The sequence below is a fragment of the Panthera pardus genome, unplaced genomic scaffold (assembly GCF_024362965.1).
Source record: "Panthera pardus isolate Hobbes unplaced genomic scaffold, ASM2436296v1 HiC_scaffold_6, whole genome shotgun sequence".
NCBI classification, from domain to species: Eukaryota; Metazoa; Chordata; class Mammalia; order Carnivora; family Felidae; genus Panthera; species Panthera pardus.
Genome location: NW_026526991.1, coordinates 6,429,443 through 6,454,923, shown reverse-complemented (window position 1 = coordinate 6,454,923; position 25,481 = coordinate 6,429,443). Strand labels below are relative to the sequence as shown.

Below are 25,481 nucleotides of genomic sequence, written 5' to 3'. Positions count from 1 at the left end.
GGCGGAGGGGCTCTGGGACTCCCAACTACTCCACGCCCCAATCTGTGTGAAGACAGAACCCTCAGAAAGGAGCCCCCACCCTCCCCCCCAGAATCCAGATTTCGTTCCGATTCACGCTCCTCGGAGTTACTTCCTGGCCTTCCTGACTGGGAATGGGAACCCTTTCCTCCTGGAGCTGCCCCCCCCACCAGGACCCGGGACCCCGCTGACCGGGTCCAAAGCTCCCTGTGGTTGTTTTTCTCTCTCAGTGCGCGGTGGGGGAGGGACAGCCTAGTTCATTTACAGTTTTCAGGCCCGACCAGAAAGCTCTCAGGAACTGCCCCACCCCCGTGCGAAGAGGCAGATCTTTCACAGGGACAGAGGCCCTCAGGGACTGGGCCCGACCTGGGTGAAGTCACCTGCTCAGAACTCAGCCCCCCCTAGAGCCCAGTGGAGCCCACGCCCCATTCCACCTCCACAGACTCCTCTCCCGCCAGGCCACTTTGGGGTGTGGGCCACTCTGAACCTCGCTTTCCTCTTCTAGGGCAGTTAGGGATGTCACTTGTTTTCAGAGACCCCGGGGTCCCGTTCTGAGCTCTAGGCTCTACTTCCCTGGTGGGCAGGAAAGCTTGAGGGGGTGTCCTGGGCAGGGTGGGGGGCCTGCCGTGAGCTGCAGAGAGGGCTCTGAAGGCCCTGAGGCCAGGCAGCCTCTGCTCTGATCTCTGCACTCCCGCCAGAGGCCCTGGGATGGGAGGTCCTCAGGGCAAGCCTGGGTCCCTCCGTCCCGGTCTCCTCAGTGTTGTCCAGGGTTCATGACTAACCTGAAGGGGGCGGGGGATGGGGGAGGGCCCTGAGAGGCCCCTCCCCCCTCCTGGGCTCCTCCCTCCTCCCGCCCTGCCCTGCGCGCCAGGGCGGGAGGCCCGGGCAGATGCCGCAGGCAGGAGAGCACCCAGGCCTCCGGCTGGGGGACAGCGGCTGCTGGCCGGCGGGGGACGGGTCCTCACCTTCACGAACGTAGCCTCGAGGCTGGCGTTGTCGCTGTGCTGCACGGCGCAGCTGTCCCGCTCGTTGGCCAGGTTGATGCCTGTGGCACAGTGGAGCTCCTCCAGCTGGCTGTGACAGCACTGTTCCCGGACCATCCTGCGGGCAGAGGCCAGGGCTCGGTGGGGGAGGGGCCCGCCGGGGGGTCCACAGGGCCTGGGAGCAGCAGCCCCTTGGGGGCGGGAGCTCTGTCACCTTCCGGTGCCTCCCGTTTCCCAACCCAGCCCCACCCACCCGCGCACACACACACACACACACACACGCACACACGCCAGCAGACAGACGGTGCTCAGTAAGCACAGAATGAGAGAGGCTGGATGCAGGGTGGGGTCTGGGGGCGGAGGCAGGAGACCCCCATGTGCCGCTGGAGTCCCGGTTCATCTCCCGGCTCCGAGCCTCGCCCTGCAAAAAGCTCTCACCTAGTGACAACACCCAAACACGGGCACCCTGATCCTTCACCAGACCCCAGCACTCATCCCCGTTTTCCAGGCTCAGAGGAGACAGCTCCAGACAGGTGCAGTAGCTGGCCTCAGGCCACAGAGGGAGGACGATGGCAACAGCGACACCACGCTGCGGCGTCCCCGTCTCCCGGCCCCGCGGGGGGCCCCAGGAAGAAGACAGAAGACGCCACACATAAAAGGCTTGGGTGGGCAGAAGGACCCTCACCTGCCACAATGGGCTCAGGGCAGTGGGGCCTGGCCCGGAGGCGGGTAAGTGAGCAGGAGGTGTGTGTGAGTCACAGGTACGGCTCCCACCAGACGCGAAGTAACCCCGGCTTCAGCCAACGCCAGCCAGGACAGGAGGAGCCACCCACCCCGTGCGTGTCCAGAGAGAATGGGCCCAGCCCGGCCTCCTCCTGCAGCCGGCCGGCCGGGCCTCCTCTGCCCATGAGCGGCAGCCCCCCGCCCGCCCTTCCCCCCACCTCCACCTGCGGGGCTGGGGCTCCGCACCTGGCTTCCCATGTGCTTCCAGAACCAGCTGGGGCTCCAGGATGGGTTTGTCTAGGCTGGTGATACTACACGTTTCACTCGTGCTTTGGGTGAGTTTACAAATACTGGGCATTTCACTAAATTGTCAGGAACAGCAACCAGACAGGCACCTGTCCATCCATTCACTCAAAGATACTGGCTGGACAGAAAACAGCCTGAGAGCCTCAGGACGAGGACTGGAGGCCTCGGGGACTGTGGGTGGGGGTGTCAAAGCTGCTGTACAAAGCAGGAGGGTAGTTCCTCGAAAAATTAAAAACAGGACTATCCCGTGATCCAGCAGGATACACCCCTCCCAAAATTGAAAGCAGGCACTCAGAGAGATGTTTGCACAGTCACGTCCACGACAGCATCGTTCACAACAGTCCAAAGAAGGAAGCAGCCCGAGCGTCCACCGAGGGACGGGTGAACGAAACGTGGCCCATCCGCACAGCGACACGGGATTCCGCCCCAACGGGGAAGGAGATCCTGTCCCCTGCTACGACACGGACGGGCCTCGGGGACAGGATCCTCGGGGAAATGAGCCAGGCACAAGAGGACAAATACTGTTTGTTCCCACTTCTATGAAGAACCTGGAGTCGTCAAAAATCAGACAGAAAATACACCAGGCGCGGGGACGGAGTTTCGATCTGGAAAGACGAGAACATTCGGGGATGGCGAGTGGAGCCAGGCTGGAGGCGTGGAGCCATGCGCCTAAAATTCGTTAAGATGGTCAAAGGGGGCACCCAGGCGGCACACTCTGTTAAGCATCCAACTCTTGATTCCAGGTCAGGTCAAGATCTCGCAGCTCGTGAGTTCGAGCCCTGTTTCGGGCTCTGTGCTGTCGGCGTGGAGCCTGCTTGGGATTCTCTCTCTCCCTCTCTCTCTGCCCCTCCCTTACTCGTGCTCTCTATCTCTCCCTCAAAATAAATAAAATAAACTTAAAAAAAAAAGACGGGGGGCGCCTGGGTGGCTCAGTCGGTTAGGCGGCCGACTTCGGCTCAGGTCACGATCTTAGGGTTCGTGAGTTCGAGCCCCGCGTCGGGCTCTATGCTGACAGCTCGGAGCCTGGAGCCTGTTTCGGATTCTGTGTCTCCCTCTCTCTGACCCTCCCCCGTTCATGCTCTGTCTCTCTCTGTCTCAAAAATAAACGTTAAAAAAAAAAATTAAAAAAAAAAAAAGACGGTAAAAGTTATGCTATGTGTATTTCACTGCAAGTAAAAGAAATCTGGCTGCATCCCTACTGTGTGCCAGGACCATGCCGAGGCTTCAGGGACGCGGGGAGGGGTGGCCTGGAGGACTAGAACAGCCTTCCGCACCGAAAAGGCTCCCGCGGCCACGGTTGCAAAGCTCTGCCCTGGTGGGGCCCGGAGCTGGGCGTCTGGAGACCCGCGTCCAGATCCCCCCGATCCCCGCCCTGCACTCTCCCTGCCCTAGACTTGGACCAGCAACCTGACATCCCGCCCGGCTCGCTCACTTCCCTCCGTCAAGCCCCGGCTCAAACATCCCATTACAACATCCCACCTCATCCTGAGCTCAGAGCAGCAGTGAGGGGCAATGAGGAGGCACTGGATGAATGAAAACTGAGAAATTTACTTAAAACCGGAAAGGTCGAATGCCACTCCCGAAGAAGAAAAATGATACGAGGCCTAAGTGACCAAGCGGCCGGTGATCTTTGGTTCCTGCATCCTTTAACTATTACTAACAAGAAGAGCCTCTTAAACCAGATTTGATTTATGACCTGCTCTCTCCCCCTCCCCTGCCTTCGCCGTCAGTGGTAATATTGAGTTTGTGAGAAAATCCCTGCTATCAGGCCTCGATGGGCTGCTGGTCAGGCCCGGCACTCAGAGCCCACGCCCGTCCCGGCACCGAACACCTGACTTTGGGCTCACAATTATCTGTCGTCTGCTGTCCTCGCCCCCTGGAACAGAAAGCATGGAGGGCTGGGGAGGGGTCGCGTTCTCCTGAGTATCCCTTACAGTGGCACTCAATGCCTGCTTCTTTTTTTAAAAAAAATGTTTTTCATGGGGCGCCTGGGTGGCGCAGTCGGTTAAGCGTCCGACTTCAGCCAGGTCACGATCTCGCGGTCCGTGAGTTCGAGCCCCGCGTCAGGCTCTGGGCTGATGGCTCGGAGCCTGGAGCCTGTTTCCGATTCTGTGTCTCCCTCTCTCTCTGCCCCTCCCCCGTTCATGCTCTGTCTCTCTCTGTCCCAAAAATGAATAAAAAACGTTGGAAAAAAAAATTTAAAAAAAAAAAAAAAAAAAAAAAAAAAATGTTTTTCATGTTAATTTATTTTTGAGAGAGAGACAGAGAGTGAGCAGGGGAGAGGCAGAGGGGAGTGGGGGGGACAGAGGATCCAAAGCACAGAGTTATCAGCACAGAGCCCGACGCGGGGCTCAAACCCAGGACCGTGAGATCATGACCTGAGCAGAAGCTGGACGCTTTAATCGACTGAGCCACCCAGGCGCCCCTCAGTGCCTGCTTCTTGAATAAAAACCCAACTGTGTTCTTAGATGAGCGACATCTCTCTTTGAGCCACCAGCCCAGGCTCGGCCTCTGATCTCCGCAGACTACGTGGGGTTTGAACCCCAAAGGTAACCGAGCAAAGCGGAAAATGTCCAGGAGAGGCTTGGAGGGACGGCGGACAGTGACGCGGTTAGAGCCGGTCAGCTCGACAGCTAAGTACTCTCCAAGAGGCTCTGGACACACACACAGCCCGGCCCTGTGAGTTCACTGGGACAAGCCAATTAGCCTCCTGGAGCTTCCGTGAAACCGCCCGTGACCGGTAAGCGGTGGCCGGGGAGGACGTCGTAATCTGCGAACGCTCGCCACCCGGCCGGAATTTCCGTAGGCCCCTGTGATACGAAGTGAGTGCCACCAGCAGGCAGTCGGGGGTCAAGGGAGCCCGGACGTGTAGCCACATTCCCCACAGAGAGAAGAAATTCCCGCTCGGCCATTCCGGCGACATTCTCTGCATTTTAGGATTATCTCTACGTGCACGTTCGAAATTTACCCTTGACCAAGATGTCACAGAACAAACGCGTGCTGCATAGCGAAGAAGGTATTTTCCACGTAGTCTGGGGATTGAAGGTAACTCCAGAACCTATTAAAGACTTTGGTGGCTAGAAGTCACTCATAAACGGAGCAGTGACTGAGATCCAAATTCACAAGTAGGGGCCGCCAGCTTCTGAGCTTCTCTGACCTCAGTCTCTCCGTCTGGACACCGAGAGGTTCGGCTGATGCCCTATTTTAACGTCTGTGATTTCAGTGAGCGTCGATAATAGAGGCTCCCTGTTACGAGTGGAACTGTGTCCCCCCAAATTCCACACTGACGTCCTCACCCCCAGTATCTCAAACGTGATATTGTATTTGGAGACAGGGCCTTTACGGAGGTGAGAAAGGTAAAGTTAGGTGATCCGGGTGGCCCTGATCCACTATGACTTAGGTCCTGCTAAGAAGGGGAGGTCAGGACACCGACACACACAGAGGGACGACCATGTGGGGACGCAGAGGAGGACGGCCGTCTGCAGGCCCACGAGAGAGGCCTCGGGAGGAGACCGCCCTGCCCACGCCGTGATCCCGGCCTTCCGGCCTCCGGAGCTGTGAGACCATAAATGTGGGTTGTTCGAGCCCCACAGCGTGTGGTGTTCGTCACGGCGGCCCGGGCAGACTGCAACACTCACACTGCCTGGCTTTGTGGGGCTGGCGTCTTCCCTCCTCCTCCTGTCATCGTCCCAGCCCCAAAAGCATGGTGTCACAACCCTCCTTTTGCACTTGGGGAAACCGAGGCTCTGCGCTGGCTCAGGTTACGCAGCCAGAAATCCAGCCCAGTCCACCCAGCTTCCCAGGGCCAGGCTGCTCCTCGCTGGCTCGGTCCCCAAACACAGCGCTCGGTGCTGACCGCCCGGCTCTGCCTCGGCCCCTCCGAGCCACACTCGGGAGCCGAACTCCCAGCTCTCGCCCATCAGACGCCCCGCAAATCCTGAGTGCGTGGCCTCCCCCCTCCCCGTCAATTCAAACAACCGACCGTCCTGTTTTCTCTCCCTCTGTTCGGTCCGCAGCGCTCTGGACCTTTCAAGCATTTTCCCAAATCGAGATTTACGTCGCCCGGCGACGCTGGCCGATCGCGTTATGCCCGCTGCCAGCTGAGATGCAGAAGTCCAGAACGAGGGAAGGAAACTTCACTGCACCCTCCTTGGCCGCTCTCCACCCAGCCCCCCACGGCTCCGAGGGCCGCACGGAGGAAACGCACGGCTGTCACAAGGAGGGAACGCTCTCGGGGCCTCGCCTCCCTGACATCTGCACCCCGGGCGAGCCGATCTGGGTTCGAATCCCAACGCCGTCACCCACCGGCTGTGCGCAGGGGGCAGAGCTCAGGTTCCTGGGCTGTATTAACAGCCCAGGGATTAACAGCGGGGTGACGTGAGGAAAACGTTCATCACACACAGCAGGGAGCAGCTCTGTCCAGGCTGGCCCCTACTCTTACTGTTACCTTTCCGGTGACGATCGACATTCCAGACCTTCGTGGTTTACTTGACGCTTAACGCCTGCCAAACCTTCGAGGGAGCTTGGGTTAATTTAGGGAAAAAAAGCACAGTTCGTCCAGGTTTTGGCTACTGCATAGGGGAACAACCGTCTGCGGGAACGCTCCGCTCTGGACCGGCTCACGCGCGCTGTCGGGGTCTGAAGGCAGGCCACGCTGTGACTCGCCAGTCACGTGATCTCATCCGACCGCCCCTCCCCCCCCAAACAGACCCCTTTTTGTTAGGAGGAAACTGACTTGGCCACAGTGCCCGGCGGTGGCAGAGAGAACAGCCACCCCAGCGAAGCTCTCTTTGCTCTGCAGCCCAGCGAAGGGGAGAGACGCCCGGGGCCGCCCCAGGGAGGGGGAGCCCCGTCCCGTGCGGGGACGTGGGAGCACAGAGGAAGGAGGCGGGGGTCATCCACCACGCCCCCCACAGCCTGGGCGGATCTGGGCCTGCACGCCAGACCCTGCCAGGGGTCCCGGCACACCCGGCTTCCTGCTAGAGGAACACCGTTCTGGTAAAACGGCCGTCACTGGCAAACGTACCTGCATTCCTTGGATTCCGAGGCATGAGGCAGTGAGCAGTCCCTGTGCTGTGTGGCCATTTGATGTCCGTCTGCACAGCAAGCCTCCATGAGGGTGTCTGCGGCCACTGTGCGGGAAGAGAGCAGGGCGCCTGGTGAGGGGGCCGGCTCACCACTCACCCACGCGAGGTCCCCTTGGACAGGCGCCCCCTACCCCACTTCCCCAGGCATCCACGGCAGGTGAGGCCGGACCGGACGGCCCCGCACACATCCTCGGACGCTCCACAACGTGAACTTTGAACCCACTGGGTCCTGGGCTGGAATCCACGCCGGCTCCTTCCTGGGAAAGCCTAACGCCTTAACCAGTACCTTAACCGGTACCTTCCGCATCCAGTTCTGATGGGGCTGCGGCTCAGCACCCAGGATCCACACCCACTTGGGCTGAATCCCTGCTCCGGCCACACAACAGAAACTCGGATGCGGACCCTGCCCAGACGGGTCGGGAGGGCAACCAAGGCAGGGACGTGAGCACGCGCCGTGCAGCCCGGCAGCGAGGGTGTCCAGGCACCGGAAACCGGACTCTTAGAGGGTCAGAAATGGGGGCGGCCTGGAGGCTCCCGGCAGCGCTGATGAGACAACCCAGGGAGCCTCCCCTGCTGAGCGGAGGGCAGACTCCAGGGAGGACTGTGACATACACAGACCCGGAGGGCAGAACGGAAATGGGGGCCCCCCACGCCACGAGCCCACCCGGGGGGGGGGGGGGGAGAAAAGAGCCAACATTTCTAGGCCAGCTTCTGGGAGCCACATCTGGGCGCTCTCGGTTAATTTCTGCAGCAACTTGTTGGCGGGGTGGCAGTCCTCGTGATACAGCGGCTGACCACTCCTGCCCTTGATCTGCACGAGACGGGCGTCTCCGCTCACCCGAAGGACAGGAGGAGGGCTCCCCAAGGACAGAAGGTTCAGCAGCCGGCCCACGCATGCCCTCACAGCTGGACAACGGCCCTCCGGTCCCCAGCCTGGCTCTCGGCCTCACCCCAGACGGGTGAGCCTCGTGCCCTGGGGGAAGGAGAGGGCCCCCCCAAGGCAGGAGCAGCTGGGTACCGAGATGCCCTCAGCCTAGAGGACTCGTGTGGCCGGGAGCATTAGCACCAAAAGCCTCTGCGGCCTGAGTGCAGGATCACGCTGTGCAGGACGTTGCAAAACTGGCTTTACAAAACCCCACGTTTTCTCACTGATGGCTTTCCAGCACCCAACGGGGTAAATCCCACCGGGCCTGGCAGCGTTTCGAGGCACCAGCAGCCACGGGTGTCCTGTTGGAGTTCATTATTCTTCCAAGGCCGGGCCCTCGGGGCGGCCCCAGAAGGGAGGCTCACTCTTGGGCTTAGCAGGAGGCCGAGAGTTCCTAAAACACCAGCTTTGACAACCGGCCGTCAACCAGCACAAACACCTGTGCAGTCAGACTGGGCGGGGCACACGCTGCCCTTGAAGGCCCTCCAGGCTGGCAGAGAAACTGCCGTCGAGCACCAAGAGTAGCCCTTCCAGAAAGATCCCGGGAGACTTAGTGCACGGCCGGCCCTTTCCCGTGGCCAGGAGGACGAGGGGTGTCACCTGGGACCGAGTCAGGGCTACCCCTCCGCCGGGGCTTCCGGGGACCCCTGGGCTGCTCTCCACAATGAGGGAGGTACCCCGTCCCGGCCCCACCCCCACGGGGCCGTGGGGGGGGGGGGGGGAGTCCAAGGTGGTTTGGGTGAGAGTGACAATCCACCCAGCCTGGCCTGGGTGCCCCCCGTGCTCACAGCCCACCCCCTGTCCAGGGAGCACACCTCACTGTTCCAACATTTCCGACGGCCTTGCCCTCCCAGCCGCAGAGGTCTTACAAGCTGGGCCATCCCTTTTCCTCACGTTCCTCGGCACAAAGCTGGCAAGCAGCAGCTGCAGAGCCGAGCGGAAAAAGCATGCGCTCTGGGGTCACAGCCCCAATCCCGACTCCAGCGCTTTCTTGCTCTGTGACCCCAGGCAGGTGGCTTCCCCTCTCTGAGCCAAAGCTCCAACGGTAAAAACGGGGCTCGAAATAACCTTTGCAGAGATGCTGAGCGAGTGCGTTTATAAAGTTCTGAGCACACAGTGAGCTCTCAGAAAACAGCGCTTGATTATGTGTTTTTATTTTTTTTAACATTTATTTTTGAGAGAGAGAGAGAGACAGAGAGAGAGAGAGAGACAGAGCACGAGTCGGGGAGGGGCAGAGAGAGAGAGACACAGAATCCAAAGCAGGCTCCAGGCCCTGAGCTGTCAGCACAGAGCCTGACATGGGGCTCGAATCCATGAGCTGTGAGATCATGACCTGAACCGAAGTCAGAAACTTAACCGACCGAGCCACCCAGACGCCGCTTGATTATGTGTTAAAGAAACAAAGGGGGTATGCTTGCCATGGCCCATGAGAAATGGGGAACCATGGCCCTGTGTGGGTGTGTGGAAGCCCCTAGGGATGAGCAGTGGCCCCAAGGCCTCCCTCGGACTCTGAGAAAGGCAAGCCCAGTTAAAGCTTAGACTCCCACAGCCAGCTCAGCAGGGCGAGAACTTTGTGCCCGGGGCTGTGGAAACATTTGGAAATGATTCTCCCTGGGGAACCTGAGCACTTTGAACCTTATTCTCAGCAGGACAATAAAATGTTAAGTCCTCCGCTCAGTTCAGAAATCTGGAATGTCCCTGGAATGCTTGAAGCAGCCACAAGGCTGGGACTTGTGCAAAGCAGAGCCGTCTGGGGGCTGGGTCCCGGGTTTGGGGAGCGGGGGGGGGGGGGGGAATGAGCAGGCAGCCAGGTGGGAGCCCCACGGCCATCTGGGGCCAGCTCATCCCCCTTGGGCGTGAGGCACCCCATCAGCCTCACGCACGGCCCCATCAGATTAGCCGTGGAGAGCCCACCAGGGTCCACAGCCAGCCGGACAGTGATGAGGCAGAGGCACAGGGAACAGACCAGGGCAGGGCATCACGGCCCCCATCGTAATAATCAGCCTGACACCAAGTAAGCCTCTTTGCATTCAGCATCTCTCTCCCCCTTGACCCCTCAAGCCCTCTTTCTATGCCATCATGCAGGCCACACGGCATCACACTGTAGAGCAGAAAAGGCAACTTTCCCAACCTGTTCCCCCTCTCTTCACTTCCGGTATTTTACACTCAGGAACAAACAGCTCTGGGTTGAACATCTTTGTTCATAAACGTTTATTCCTCAAGTCCTGAGCATTGACTTAGGCCAGAACAGCCAAAGGAGAGGAGCTGGATCAGGGGGAAGGCATTCTTGGGCAATCACAGCGGATTGCCGTCCCAAGAAACACCCAGCCCCACCAACCATGTGGCTGGAGCACAGTGACCAGGGACATGTTTGCAGCCAGCACCTGTGGCCGATGGGTGGCCTGCTAGAGCTGAGCCAACTGGCCAAAGTTCATGGGCTTCTGGTGAAGGCTGAGGTAGTGAGCTGGGGATGAGCTGAGAGCTGCAGCTTAAAGTTGGAGGGACCTGAGGGAGAATGCCCGTCGCTGTATTTATCATGCTCCTTTGGGGTGGGGCAGTGCAGAGGGAAGGAAGGGTTCAGCATCAGGCAGAGCTGCATTTGAGCCCAGGGCCTCACTCTGCAGCTCACCATCCCTGGGCGAATTCTTGAAGCCATCTGGACCCAGGTCTGTGTCCCAATCTGTGAAATGGGGCGCGGACCACTGAATCACAGGGTTCTTGTGGGCGCCTGGCACACGGAAGGCAGCCAGGGAATTCCCTACTTCTGTTCCTCAACCATCCCCATTCACCACTGTCTTTAAACTGTTTGCTGTGGGTACTCTGCCACCGAACGTTGTCACATCAGCGGCTGCAGGTATGGAACCCGGATTCCAAACATAATTACACACGGAAGAAGCCAAATGGAGTCAGGTCACCTAACAGTGACGTGGACATAAATGCTAAGGTGTCCTCGTCCCCACCTGGAACACACCTCACTCTCCCAACACCAGTGGGTGGCCAGCTCCGCACTTTGAATGAGTGTCACTCAAAATCCCTGATGTTTCCCTGCCAACCTCTCATTTCATTGCTCGTTGGTCTGGGCTCTGACCCCTCTAGGCTCTGGCCCTTCTCTGTTTCGCCCTGTCACCTGCTCGCCTCCAGACATCACCCAGTTCTGTTGGGATGTCACTCAAGACCGTGCCCCCTCCCCCATCACTGCCATTACCACTGGTGCCGCACACTCACTGGGCACCTACTATGTGCCAGGTACAACACGGGCGCTTCCTTGATTCCCCCAAGGACCCAGGGAGGCCAGTTCATTAGGGTCCCCGTTTTGCAGATCAGAAAATTCCAGCTCAGAGAGGTCAAGTGACCAGCTCGAGGTCACACAGCCAGAGGGACAAAGTCAGGCACCAGGTTTGGTTTTGACAGCCTCCAGAGCTAGGCTCGTCTGCCCCTGGTGAATTAAAAACTCCTCTGGGGCAAGGATCGCATTCTTCTCCTCTCAGTGACCCTGAACCACCCGCCCATGCCTGGCACAAACAGCGAGCGAGGCTCAGGAAGTTGAGCAGGACGCAATGGCCACAGGCATCTTCACCGGGGGCCTGATGGGCAAGACGACCTTGAAGTATAGGGTTTGCTGCAAACATGCCTCTTCAGGGGGAGGGAATGATCCCAAAGGACAACGCTTGATTGGAGCCGACTTCTGCAAAGTGCCAGGCTGCTGAGAATTTAAGCAAGAGCCCGGGACCTGCTGGGGCATCGGTCTGAGACTCAGAACTGCTACTCTCTTGGCCTTAGAGACGGTTACCCCCAACCCATTGGAGGAAAGCGGAGCTGCGGGGAAAGGAGGTGGGGCGAGGGGGACACCCTGAAGAATGTTCCGGCGTCACGGCTCAAGATGTCAACAAAGATACCGTCTGCAGTAGGCCTGTCTCTAAAAGACAGGTGTATCCTGTCCAAGAAAAGGTCTGTTGTGAACTTATGTTCTGAAACAAATAAAGCCTCCTGGCTCCTCCCAAGCATCTCCTTTCGGTGGGGCAGGGCCAGGCTCTCCAAAGCACAAAAGCCAATACCACTCCCACCCCCGGACACACGTCTTCCAAGAAACGTCCCAACTGGAAAGGGACGCACGGTCTTTGCTGTTTTCATACGTGTCCCCTTTGTAGTGAACAAGCGTTACTCTGGTGGTGAAAAATCACTTTGGGTCAGAAAGAGAGGCGGCCCAGGGAAAGAGTACCAGGCAGGGAGCCCGGGCTGGTGTCCCTGCTTTGTCCCTGGTGTTCACGAGGGGAATTACAGTCACTACAAATGTTTGCAGTAACCCAGAGAGTACGGAAAACCATTGCCTATGGTGCTTCCGTCCTAAAGACCCCAACGTGCTGTCCCACTAAAACCACGTGGAATAGGACAGTCTGGACCATCACTCACTCTCCCTCATTGCCTTTTTTTTTTTAATGTTTATTTATTTATTTTTGAGAGAGAGAGAGAGAGCTTGAGTGGGGAGGGGCAGAGAGAGAGGGAGACAGAGAATCCAAAGCAGGCTCCTCACTGACAGCGGAGAGCTCGACGCGGAGCTCGAACTCACGAACCGTGAGATCACGACCTGAGCCAAAGTCAGACGCTTAACCACAGAACCACCCGGGGCCCCCCCCCCCAACCTTGCCCTTCCTCGTTCCTATAGAACAATGGCCGTGCATGCATCCTTGGGTTAAAATGAACTTGAACACCCCGCACGACTGTTGTCTTTAAAAAAAAAGCTGACCATCTAAGAGTGAACTAAACGCTTCATTTAAAATGCTGTTGGGGCGCCTGGGTGGCGCAGTCGGTTAAGCGTCCGACTTCAGCCAGGTCACGATCTCGCGGTCCGTGAGTTCGAGCCCCGCGTCAGGCTCTGGGCTGATGGCTCGGAGCCTGGAGCCTGTTTCCGATTCTGTGTCTCCCTCTCTCTCTGCCCCTCCCCCCTTCATGCTCTGTCTCTCTCTGTCCCCCCAAAAAAAAATAAAAATAAATAAAAGTGATTTTAAAAAATAAAATAAAATAAAATGCTGTGGTCGAAGACGACATCCTCAGTGAAATAAGCCAGTCGCAAAAGGATAAATAAACGCTGTCTGATTCCACTTAAGAGGTCCCGAGGGGAGCCGCATTCACACAGACGGAAAGTAGATGGGGAGTTCGTGCTTCTCGGGGACAGGGCCTCAGTTTGGGGAAAGGAAAGAGCTCTGGAGATAGCTGGTGGCACAACAGTGTGAAGGTTCTTAACTCCCGACTGTGCACTTAGAAACGGTTCAAACGGTTAACGTTGTGTATTTCATCACAATGGAAAAAACACATTAAAAAAAACTGAGTGGGGGGGGTGCCTGGGGGGGCTCAGTAGGTTAAGCCTCCAACTTCGGCTCAGGTCCTGATCTCACGGCTCTTGAGTTCGAGCCCCACATCGGGCTCCCTGCTGTCAGCGTGGGGCCTGCTCCAGACCCTCTGTGTCTGTCTGTCTGTCTCTCTCTCTGCCCTTCCCCCACTCAGGCGCACACTGTCTTTCTCTTAAAAATAAATAAACGTTAAAAAAAATTTTTAATTGAGTGTTTGTGTGGCATTTTGTATCACCCTTCAACAGAAGAGGAGTTGGGTGTTCTGCTGATTAACTCACTTGCCTCTTTCAATTGATGTTGTGGTTTGTTTTTTTTTTTAATGTTTATTTATTTTAGAGGGACAGGGAGACAGAGTAGGAGCGGGCGAGGGGCAGAGAGAGAGGGGGCGGGCACAGAATCCAAAGACAGGCTCCAGGCTCCGAGCTGTCAGCACACAGCCCGACGCGGGGCTCGAACCCACGAACCGCGAGATCGTGACCTGAGCCCAAGTCGGACGCTCAACCGACTCAGCCACCCAGATGCCCCCAACAAAAGGTGTTGTTTTACTGCATGAATGTGAAGACCGTAGCAAGCATTAATTCGGTAAACCGTGTCTTAGAACATCCTCTCATGCAGGTTGGTGGTGAATACGTTGTACGCAGCAAACCAGGTGACCTCCAACAGAACAAGTGAAATGTTAAGTAACGAAGGAAAGCAGAGGGTGGCACTCACTCCCCGGCCCAGGCAAGAGCCAAGGGAAGGCTTCCGGAGGTGACAAGGAGGCCGTCCTTCCGTCATCGCTTCCCCAACCACACAGGGAAGAATTCAGCATCCTCAGTGGGGGAGGTGGGGGGGGGATCCCCAGCTCCGCACTGACACAGGACGCACAGCTGGGCATCAGGTCACAGAAATCCCACGTGGAGACCCCACCACGCCCGAACGGCCCTCAGCAACCTGGGACAAATGAGGACACTTCTGCCTCTTCCATCCCTAACTTCTGGGAGCGGTGCCAGTTAGCGATGCCCGCCCGTGCCCGCTGCCCGGCTGGAGGGGCTCTTAGGAGAGAAGCGGGGCCTCGGGCAGCCTGCAGTCTTCTCGCTCAGATCGCTTCCCTCCCTTCGGAGAGGAAGCTTCGATAGAGCACAGTTAATCTCCGGTTCCTGTACTCTTCGTGAAGTGGATCCACCAAGCATAATATAAAGCAAGCAAAACCTCTCTTGCAAAATCTTCTTGGCTTTGGACTCGGGCATCCCAAGGGAAGGCGAGAGACGTTGTGGGTTAAAACCGCCCAGCCCCGGGGGCGCCCGGGGAGGCTCGGTCGATTAGGTGCCCGCCCTCGGTTTGGGCTCAGGCCCTGATCTCACGGTTTTGCGAGCTCGACCCCACGTCGGGCTCTGCGCTGGCGGTGTCTGGGATTCCCTCTGCCTCTCCCTCTGCCCCCTGCCCTGCTGGCTCTGTGGCTCTCAAAAATAAACAAACCGCCTGGCCCCAAATCTGCCCTCCACCTCACTGAGCCCCCTTATCTCCATCCATCAAACGGGGCGGTAACTGTGTAGGGCTGGGAAGAACAATGTGCTCATTCGGGCAAAATGCTTACGTCGGTGCCCGTCCACAGAAAGAACCCTCCCAATCGGGCAGCCACAGAAGGCACCGCACCGCTAGGGAGAGGGCATCCTTCTTGACGGGAATCACACGCTCCCCCAGACTGACACGTCGCCAGAGGACCGCCGCCCCGCCCCCTGCCCTCGGGAAAGAGACGCCCCTGCCGGAAGTCCCTGGTGAGCAGGTGGACAGAGACCGCCTGGTTCACGGGCAGCGGATGCCATCTGTCCGCTGAGACAGCCGCTAAAACCAAACCCCTTCCAGGCGAATTACGCCTCTGTGAAGGCTGCAGTGTGGACTGTGAAACGTGGTGGTTCTGAACCCGTGGTGCAGAGGAGTACGCGTTCTTGTCGAGGGGTAGAGAGACAGACACACGTTCTCTCCAACACGGCAGATGCCGGCCGGCAGTCAGAGGGGTTCCGGGGTGCTCCTTGGATGGAAGCTTCCAGAATGTCAGCCAGCCACCAGGGGCTCCGGCCGATGCCTGACTGGCCTGTGAGCTGTCCTAAGCCCCGCACACATTCAAAAGAGCCCCTCTGTGGCCCACTCCGTCGGCGGGCCGTGCGACGCTCGACGTGGGCTGGGAGCCCGAGCCCCACGCTGGGGGTAGAGAGGACTTAAAAATAAAATCATGTTTAAAAAGCCCCTCTCATGACCCTTCCACGTGCAGGCTTCTGGCTTGGGGCAGGGGATTCCTGAGGTGAAAAGACAGGACCCCGTCCTCAAGGGGGTGGCCCAGGGAGGCACCAGGCAATTGTCACTGGGGTCTGGTGTACAGACCCTTGCAGGTCTGGGATAGGGACAGAACCATCCCCCCTTCAAGGGCACCCGGCCTCCCAGGAGGAAGCAGGGCGTGCCCGGGTCTGCTTTCACGGCTCCACACAAGAGCCACCCGTGCCTCAACCTCCCCCCCCCCCCCCGCCCCAACCCTCCACCAGCACCTGCCACGAAGCATCTCCCAGATCTCCCAGATCTCTCCCTCCGGGCAGGAGCCTCCTCCCGCCAAGGCCAGCGGACACGTGGGCTAGCCTCACCTCCCGACATCTCTGCAGCATCCCACCCTGCGGGGACCCCTCTCTCCCGCTTCTGCTCTGAACACTCAGGCCACCTGTCATGTGTCGTCTGCACCTGGCCTTTGGAAGCTGGAAGCCGGGTGGTGCCGGGCACACTCCCTTCCGACAGCCAGTTCATCCACACCCACGCCAGTCCGGAGGCCCTTTCCTCCAGAAGTCTTCCCTCACTGACCCCCTCCACACACACACACACACACACACACACACACACACACACACACACACACAGCAGTTCCACGGCCTCTTTGCACCCTGAGCTTCCTGGCACTTAGCACAAATAATTAACTGCACTGTGTACTTAGTGTCATGAGGGCTGGGTCCCTGTACCTTGCCCCACGCGGCCTCAGAGCACTCAACACATTCCGGTGAAAGAATGATCTCATGCGATCCTAGCCACTCTAGGAAGCAGGGGGTCAGGGAGAGATTAAGCAAGTGGCCCGAGGCCGAAGAGCAAACACCGAGGTGGCCTTGGAGCCTGGCTCGGACTCTAAAGCTGACCCCCCGCCCGCCCCCCGCAATAACACGCTGAAGGAAATTGGCTTCCTCCCAAAGCCGGACTTAGCAAAATCCAGACTTCTCAGCCAGAAAGATACATGAGGGGGTTCCGTGTCCCGCTTACGAACGTGAGTTGAGGGCTGTGCTCCCAGGTTTCAATCCTGGTGGGGCCGCTGTGTGCCCGCAGGCGCGCTGCTTGACCTCTCTGAGCCTTGGTGGCCTCACCCGCACTCACGGAGAATGGGGGATAAAAACAGGAGTGGTTGCAGAGAGAAGTCCGATGTCCAAATAGGAGGCGTACGTAGGCAGCAAAAATCCTGGCATGTTTTACCCCAGCAGGTGACATGATCCAAAAGGAAACACAGGTTCAAGAAAAATACTGGCTCGGGGCGTCTGGGTGGCTCAGTCGGTTAAGCGTCCGACTCTTGATTTCAGCTCAGGTCATGATCTCATGGTTTGTGGGGATCGAGCCCCGAGCTTGGAGCTTGCTTGGGATTCGCTCTCTCCCTCTCTCTCTGCCCCTCCCCTGCTCACGCTCTCTCTCCTCTCTCTCTCTATAAATAAATAAATAAATAGAAAGAAAATACTGGCTCACCCCATTAGCAAAAAAATGCTCCCGTCTCAAAACCAGTCCTGGCAAGATCCCAGCCGCCACCCAGGTTTCTGGAAGCCCCCAAGCAGGTACACTTCCCCCTCAACGTGCCGGGCAGAGCTCAGTCCCGTGACCCCTCGCGCCCCCACCCCGGCCATCCCCCTGGGTGGTCTCCTGTCGCCTCATCCTATGGGCTGAGACCCCCACATGTCTGCCTGTAGCCTGATCTCGCCCCCAAACCCAGGCTCCCCCAGATGTCAGACGGGACGCTTAGAGTGCCCACACAGAACTTGCACTCTTCCCCACCCCGTCCAGCCCCCCATCCGTCCAGCTGCTTGCGCCACAATAACGGGGTCGCCTGAATCATCCCTTGGCCCTCACCCTCTACCTCCCATCGCATGGCAAGTCCTGTCCACTCCAGCTCTACCTCTATCCACTTCCCAGCGGCCCCCCGACTGCCACTCTGCCCAGGGTACCTCTAGCCCTGGACCCTGCACAAGCGTCCACACTGGCTCATGCCGCCTCTCCCCAGATGCCATGCAGCAGTCCAGAGTGACTTCTAGAAACCTAAGCCAAATAACCTCACTCCTCTGCTTAACGTCCTCCGGCGGCTTCCCAGTGAACTTTGGATAAAACCCAGTCTGCGCCCCGATTTTTAAAGCCCTCCCGCCTCAGCTGCCCTCTGCCTCTTCCCCAGAGGCACACACTCCCTTCTGGTCCCTCCAATACACCTCGTCCCACCTGGGGCCTGGGACCAGCTGTTCCTTTTACCCAAAAGCTCTCCCCAGATCTTTCCACAGACGGCTCCTCGCCACTCACGCCTCAGCTAGGTATCCCCTCCCCTCTCCGCCCACTTGAGAGCCACCCGGGGCTGCTGTCACCGTCACGACACGTCATGGTCACTGTGGCACTGATTCCTACCGACACATCCTCGTCAGGGCACCTATTCCTGTGTTTGCTGTTAGCAGGTGCAATGGCCCCTGAAAAGATACATCCACGTCCTGACCCTGGAATGCGACCTTATTTGGAATCAGGGTCTTTGCAGGTGCAATTAAGGATCTCAAGATGAGATCCTCCTGGATCACCCAGGTGAGCTCTAAATCCCAAGACAAGTGTCCTTGGAAGAGAAACACAGAAGGAAAAGGCAGTGTGAAGACAGAGGCAGCCACGAGCCCAGGAGCGCCAAGAGCCCCCAGGAGCTGGGAGACGCAAGGATGGACCCTTTCCCAGAGCCTCTGAGGGGACTGAAGTTCTACAGACCCCGCGATACCTGACTTCTGGCCACCAGGACGGTGCGAGGACACATCTCTGTTGTCTTAAGCTGCTCAGTTTGCAGCAATTTGGTCCCAGGCCGCAAAAGACTCACAGGGCACGCAGCTCCGCGTCCCCAGGGCCTCGTGCTTGCTGAGTACGTGACAAACTGACAAATGATGGGCTCATGACAAATAGCTCCTCAGGGCTCCGGCCAGGCCCATAAGGGATGGATGCTTGGGAAACGTTTGCTCAATAGAACTGAGAAGCAGCCTGTGAATGACCCTTTCCACCTACTTCCTCTCTCTGGGCCTCAGTTTCCCCCACCTATACGAAGAGCGGACCAGCTGATCTGTGGCTTCCGCGTCCTGACAGGCAAACCACTCCTTCCCAAATTCTCAAGTGCCCATCATAAAACCTGGGCCCCATCGGCCCCCAAGGCTGGTTCTTTGGTTCCTACATCTTTGCTCCCATCAGGGGGTGTAGGGATCCTGGAGGGCCCGGACCCCCATCCGTGTGGCGTCGGTGCAGCTAAGAACACACATCACAGACCCTCCACTTGGAGAAAGAAAGGCTCTGGGGCCCCCGCCCTCAGGAGCAGTAGGGGAGGGGGGCTTGGTGGTTGGGTCCCCCAGGAAGCCAGCAACAGGGTGGGCAGGAATCCAGTGTCCCCGCTCCCAGCGTTGGCCACGTCAGCACGGCCCTCTGGCAGGATCACTTGGCAAGGCTGGGGGCAGATTAAGCAGGAACATGACCTAAACAATTTCCAGGGCCGTCTTCTCTAGATGCCGGGCCCGCCCTGTTGTGTCTGGAACCCAGGTCCAGCCAAGGACATTTTCCTTTATAAAGGTGCCAGGAAAGGGGCGACTTCATACCCTGTGGACAGTTCTAGACCTCACCCAGGGTCCTGTGGTCAGAGGCATCTGCCCCTGCGTGCACCGTCTCCCCTCCACCCCCACAGCACTGCCTACGGCAGGTTCCTTGAGGGGTCCCTGAACCCCACCCCCAGATGGCAGCAGGGAGGGCCTGACTCGGGCCACACCCAAGGGAGAGGCAGGGCCAAGGCCGGGCCCTGGGCTGGGTACCCGAGCAAACGGCCCTCCGGCACCACGGCCATGGCCTCCCCAGTACACGACAGGCCTGTCCACGGATCTGAAACAAGACAGATGCCGTCACCTTGGGGATCACTTCCTGCCAAGCCAGCCACGAGCCCCTCGAGGGCCCTGTGGTCCCCCGTGCATGTCAAACGCATGTTCCTCCTCAGGACACGCGTGCAGCAATCGCTAATGGGACTCGAGCGCTGTCCTACCTGCTCTTCCCCTCGTTAAATTTAAGGTCAGGAGCATGTTGTGCTGTGACCTGGCCTTCTATTTACTGCTGTGCTTCCCAGGCAAGTTACTTAACTGCTCTGGGCCTTGGTATGTATGTCTGTAAAATGAAAACAATAATAGTACCCTCTTCATAGGGTTGTTGAGAGGATTAAATTAGTGGCTAAATGTAAACTATGCCACTTACAGTCATTTCCTAGAGCAGAGCGTGTACTCATTCCAGATTTACGGAAACAGAAGTACAGAGGGCATGGGATTGGTCACTTTCAGAACCGGGACCGGTCTCCCAACCTCCTTCGAGGGCTGGCTCCCACCACGTAGGGCCTCGTGATAACACACAGGCACCTGGCTCCCTCCTGACCCAGAGTCAGGTGAGGACCCGCCTGAGGGCCAAGGGGGCAGGCCCAGCGGGCACCGACCCAGCCCCTGGTCCTGCCTTCCCGAGGCTCCCAGCCACACCCTCTCATCTCCAAGCTCCCTCCAAGCTGAAGCGTCTCCGATCCCAGGGAAGCTGACTTAATGGCTGTCCCCATTTGGTTATGTGGTCACATCTGGGATCATTACAAGGAGACTGGAACCGTGCAGCGCCTGCAAAGGCATCTATTAGTCAAACTGTTATAATCGGATGTTTTGCAAAGTAGGGTCTTTTATTGCAGATAAAATACACCGGCGGGGGGATTGTGCGCGCCCTTAGGACTGGCTCCGTAAAGCTTCGCCTGCACGGCTGCCCCACCCAACGCACCCATGGCTCAGGGCCCTGCCATCAAAGGAACTAACTGGAGGGAAGAGGGGATGCGTCCACGTCCTCTCTCGCCTCCCGGGCCTCTGCCCATGCTGCTCCCTCTGCCTGAACACCACCCTCCCCGACCTTTCCAGAAACCCAGCCAGCTCCTCCCACACCCCACCTTGCATGCTGCATCCTCGGGTGGGGGGGGGGGTCCTCCCTGACTCTCTGCCTGTCGGGGTTGGTTTGAAATGGACTGTTGGCTCTTCAGGCTCTCCTGGGGGGTGGGGACCCCATGGGCAGAAAGGCCAGGCCTCTCTTCTTCCTCACCGTGTCCCCAAGATTCAGAACAGCGTCTGGCACAGAGTCGACACCTAGTGCCCCGACTGATTGCCCGGGGAGCTCAGCTGATGCCGCTCTGCCTGACCTTCCCCAACACGACTCTGGCCCTCGACAGCTGCCGGTTCAGAGGCCCTTCTGGGAAAATGAGTAGGACTTTCAGAGCATTCTTGGGGACAAGGACACTGGCTTACCCTGGGGAGGGGGCAACACAAATGATAGGTCATAGTAATCCAGCTACCTTGGCAGGCCTCGCTGCCCCCCCCCCACCCCGTCTGTCCCTCAGTCCTCATGACAACCTAAGAAGTGGGTTTCTGTTCTGTTTTACAAATGAGAAAACCACCAACCTTCGCATGGACTTTTCCAGCAGGATACAGGCAACCTTGTTTCCCGTCCCACCAAAGCTCGTGGTGCCCTTCCCCCCGCCCCCCACAGTCCAGCACGGGTGGCAGACAGAGCCCTGAGTTGGGGGGGCCTCAGGCAGTACCAGAAGAAGGTATCACCCGGAGCCCTAGGGGCACCCCCAAGTCTCATCTTCATGCATTCAACGCTCTGGCAGCCCCCCTCCCCAGTCTGTCTCCCCCCACCCCCTGCCAGCCTGGGAAAGTTCCAGCAGCGGTGCGGGCCACGTGTTTCCAAGCCAAGCCCTCTCCCGTCTTTGTTCTCCCTCCCAGCGACTTGCTCTGTAATCAGTAGGAAACACTGCCCCGCCGGGCCGGAGCCAGCCGGAGGCCAAGAAAGTCTTGGAGAAAACACAGTTGTCTTTCCCAAATGCCCTCCTCCTCTCCACTCCCTCCCTCCTGCCCCGCTCTCAGGAAAGCCCAACAGGGCAGACAGACACAGGACAGAGTGTGGCCCAGCTCTGTCCCTTGGCAGGGGAGATCAGCGCCCTTCTGCACCGCAGTGGCCGGGCCGAGTTTCAGCAGCTCGGCTAAAGGGCTCCCCACTCGATGGCCTTTTCCATGATCGCTTTTCAATTAGGTTTCCCCGTGGACCCCGCAGGCCTGCAGCGTGGGGCCATGTCACTTCGGGGAACCTTCGGGCTTCCAAGCTTGCAGCCGCGGAAGGAAACCGGGGAAGAAAACCCAAACTGTATGGAAGTCGCTGCAACTCAAAAGAGGGGCCGCCCCCAAAGACACCGAAGGCCACGCCACCGTGCGCGATGAGCGGGTTTGCTTTATCACGTGCCCCTGAAGTCCGGGCCTTCTCTGTAAAGACGACGTGCGCCCCTCCAGCCTGACCGAGTCTCCGTGTTTTTTCGGAGTCAGATGGCAGGACAGCTTCCTCACACACGAGGCAGAACAGAACAGTGGAGAAGGACGGGGCATTCAGCCTCGGAAGAGTTCCCCCGGGCCTGTCGCAGTTGCCTTGTCTGCACAATACACGGGGGCCCTGGGGTCCTTTCTGTTTGAACAGGAGCCTTGTGTGGCCTCCGATCAGGGCCCCCCTCTGGGCTTGCTCTCCTCTTCCCATGAATGCCCTTCTTCCCTCTGCCCACCTGGCCAGCTCCCGCCCAGGCACCATCCCCTCCAAGCCTCTGAGCCCCGGGGCGGGGAGGGGCGAGGGGGGGCGGCTCTTGCTGCCAACCCTGAGCCTGCGCCTCCCATGCCCTCTCCCCCACCCCGCACATGATGGATACCCCCCCAGCACACACCCAGGACACAGCCGGAGCTCCGGGATCTGCTGCAGCCAGTGAGTGAGCCCGGGACCCTCTGCAGAGCTCTGCCCTCCGCCCCCAACCTCCCAGGGGCGACCTTTTGATCAAGACGGAGGGTGGTCACGGGAGAGGTGAAACCAAGCTAAGCCAGAGATAAAGGATCTAGGATTCCAAGGGTGGTCCAGGCCCCAGGAAGAACAAAGCCTCTGGGCAGGCAGGCCTGTCTAATGACTGATGAGTCACGGGTCAGCGGAGAGGTCAGAGGCCGCGGCTCTGCTCACCCGCAGCTGCACTTAATCCGCAGGGCCTGGTGGTCGCCTCCCAGGAGCTAGGCCTTGAGGGTGAGGGGAGAAACAGGAGCCATCCCAGGGCTGTCCGTCCTGGGCCGAGGGGCCTGGCCAGAGGTCTACCGGGGGAGACTCAGCCCCCTGGCCGCCACAGGGTGGGTGGATTTGGAAGTGGCCTGTCCCCAGCCCCGGCTGAGCATGTAGCCTGGCAGGACCTCCCTCGGGGCCCTCTATGTCCCAGGAGGGCAGAGGTTTCCCGACGCACGGCTATCCCCAGACTGCTCCCTTCCTTTCTGCTCTCCCACGTCCACCCCTAACCCACGACTGGCTTGGTCTCCTGGGCAAAGTACTGTCCCGTCTCAGTCTTCTCGCCAACAGGCTGGGTACGACAGCCCCTACCAAGAGGTGGAGGTGGGGGCAGTGAGAACCGATTCGCCAGGGCCTTCTGGAGGCAGAGCGCGGCCCGAGGGGCGCCGCGAGCGTCGGCTGGGGCTTCCTGCCCTCCTCCCAACCTTGGCCGCGGTGGGAAGACGGGTGGGCGCGAGCGTGGGCAGCGCGGGAACGCGGGCGGGGGTGGGGGTGGGGAGGAGGACCTAGGGTCTTTGAAACAAGTGCCCCGGGTCCTCGAGACGATTCGGCCGGGGGCCAGGAGTGGGGTGCGGGGAGGGCACTGTCAGGAGCGCCGCGGGGGCGCGGCGCCGAGACGCCGACGGCTACCGCAGCTCCGGGACTTCGCGGAGGTGCGGGGCCGGGAGGGGAGCCCCTAGAGCGGGGGCCGTGGACTCGGGGCGCCCCTACCTCGGGCGGCCAGCAGCGAGAGGCCGCCGAGCAGCAGCAGCGGCAGCGGGACCCTCCTCGGCGCGGCGCGCTCCATGGGGCCGGCGGGCGGCGGGCGGCGGGCGGACAAAGGCGCGGGGCGCGGGGCGCGGCTCCTGGGCTCCACGCTCCGGCCGAGCCTCCGCAGCCAACGCTGGGCCCCGGCGGCGCGGTTCAATTATCCCGCCCCGGAGGAGGGCGCGGCGGAGGCGGGGCCGCAGGGCGCCCGGGGCCCTCCCTCCCGGGCCGCCCCCCGCCCGGGGCGCGCGCACTCCGGCCCCGAAGGGCGGGAGCGGGGGCCCCCCCGAAACGTCTCCCCGGCGAGGGGCCGGGGGGGGGGGGGGCGCCTCCGGGCGGGACGCACCCCCTCCGCTGCCCCCCCTCCCCCTCCCCCCCGTGCGCCGGAGAAACCCGATCCCTTCCCCACCCGCCGACCCGAGGGGCGGGCCGGGTAGCAAAGGTTAGCTCCGCCCGACTCCGCAGAAAGGGCGGGGGGACGGGGACCGCGGGAGCGAGGGGTCGCAAAGGGTCGGAGGCGCTTTTTGCTGGGGGGGTGGAAGGGCGGTGTCCCTTCGAGGCGGGGGCTCCCCGCAGGACGTGGCCCGCGGGGCTGCTCGTTTCCCGCCGCCCGGCACTCACGGATCATCCCGGGGCCTGCAAGTCCGTCGCGTCCTGGGACCCGGCTCTGCCCTCAGGAGACTGCCGCTCAGGCGAGACGAATTCAAGGGACATTCCCGACACCAGTGGCATGTGACGAACCCAGGGTCCCGGAGCGCAGAGGAAAAGATTCGGTTTGCGGGAGAGGAAGCAGCCTTGGAACGCTGGGCCTGCGCCAGCTACTTCCCTGTGCAGAATTCACGGCTGCAAGCAGGCCAGTGGTCACTGAGGGTAAATTAGTCTGTCGGAACCATAAGTAAATTTGTTTTGTGTTTTAATGTTTTGTTTCTCTTGAGACAGAGACAGAGAGCATGAGCGGTGGAGAGCAGAGAGAGAGGGAGACACAGAATCTGAAGCAGGCTCCAGGCTCCGAGCTGTCAGCACAGAGCCCAATGGCGGCTCGAACTCACAAACCCTGAAATCATGACCTGAGCCGAAGTCCGATGTTTAACTGAGCCACCCAGGGGCCCAAATAAATTTGTTTTAAAAGGACAACGCCTGGGTGGCGCAGTCGGTTGAGCGTCCGACTTCAGCCAGGTCACGATCTCACGATCTCGCGGTGAGTTCGAGCCCTGCGTCAGGCTCTGGGCTGATGGCTCGGAGCCTGGAGCCTGTTTCCGATTCTGTGTCTCCCTCTCTCTCTGCCCCTCCCCCGTTCATGCTCTGTCTTTCTCTGTCCCAAAAATAAATAAAAAACGTTGAAAAAAAAAAAATTTTAAAAGGACAAAAGCCCCAACTGGTGCCGGTGAAGACGCAGAGACCCATAGGAGCACCATTCAGTTGAATGCACCGACCCCCTCCCCCAGCAATCCCACCCCCACGTTTACACCCGGCACAAATGCACACACGTGTGAGTGTGCACCAAAATCTGGGTGCTAGGGTGTTCATAACAGCACTATTCACACATACTAGCTTCCCGTTAGGAGCTTCCCGACATCACCAGCAATAGAATGAAAACACATCGTGGGGCGGTGGCACCTCCCAGGTGGGTGAAAAGTGGGTGCTGCAGCCTTCGTGGCGCCCAAGAATGGCTCTCAGAGACACCACGGGGCCGTGGAGCCACGTGCTAAGGATGCCACGTGACTCGGTCTGTGTGAAGCACGTGTACAGTTTAGAAGTCAGGAGAGTGATGGCCCTTGGGGAGCACGGTGAGGCCCTCTGGGGAGCTGGATCTGGTTTTTAAATCTGGACATTGGTTACAAAGTTGGTTCCGTTTATGAAAATTTTATCAAGCTGTTCACTTACGCTATGTGCCCTTTTCTAAATGGGTGTTAGATTTAAAACAGTTAAA

The 25,481-nt window shown here is 59.3% G+C and overlaps 1 protein-coding gene across 2 annotated transcripts in view; it reads right to left on the bottom strand.

The window, feature by feature from the left end:
• The window catches only part of FBLN1 (fibulin 1), an 86,381-nt gene extending 62,673 nt beyond the window's left edge, over window positions 1–23,708 (bottom strand). The window contains exons 1-3 of one of the 2 annotated variants that reach the window (XM_053895837.1): window positions 23,516–23,708; window positions 7,057–7,162; window positions 984–1,119 (exon numbers count right to left, since the gene is read on the bottom strand). In XM_053895837.1, coding sequence (XP_053751812.1) covers window positions 984–1,119; window positions 7,057–7,162; window positions 23,516–23,591 — 318 coding nt within the window. In that variant the 5' untranslated portion in view covers window positions 23,592–23,708. The remainder of the gene's footprint in view (window positions 1–983; window positions 1,120–7,056; window positions 7,163–23,515) is intronic. The other variant, XM_053895836.1, reaches the window with a different exon arrangement.
• Window positions 23,709–25,481: the final 1,773 nt, after the last annotated feature.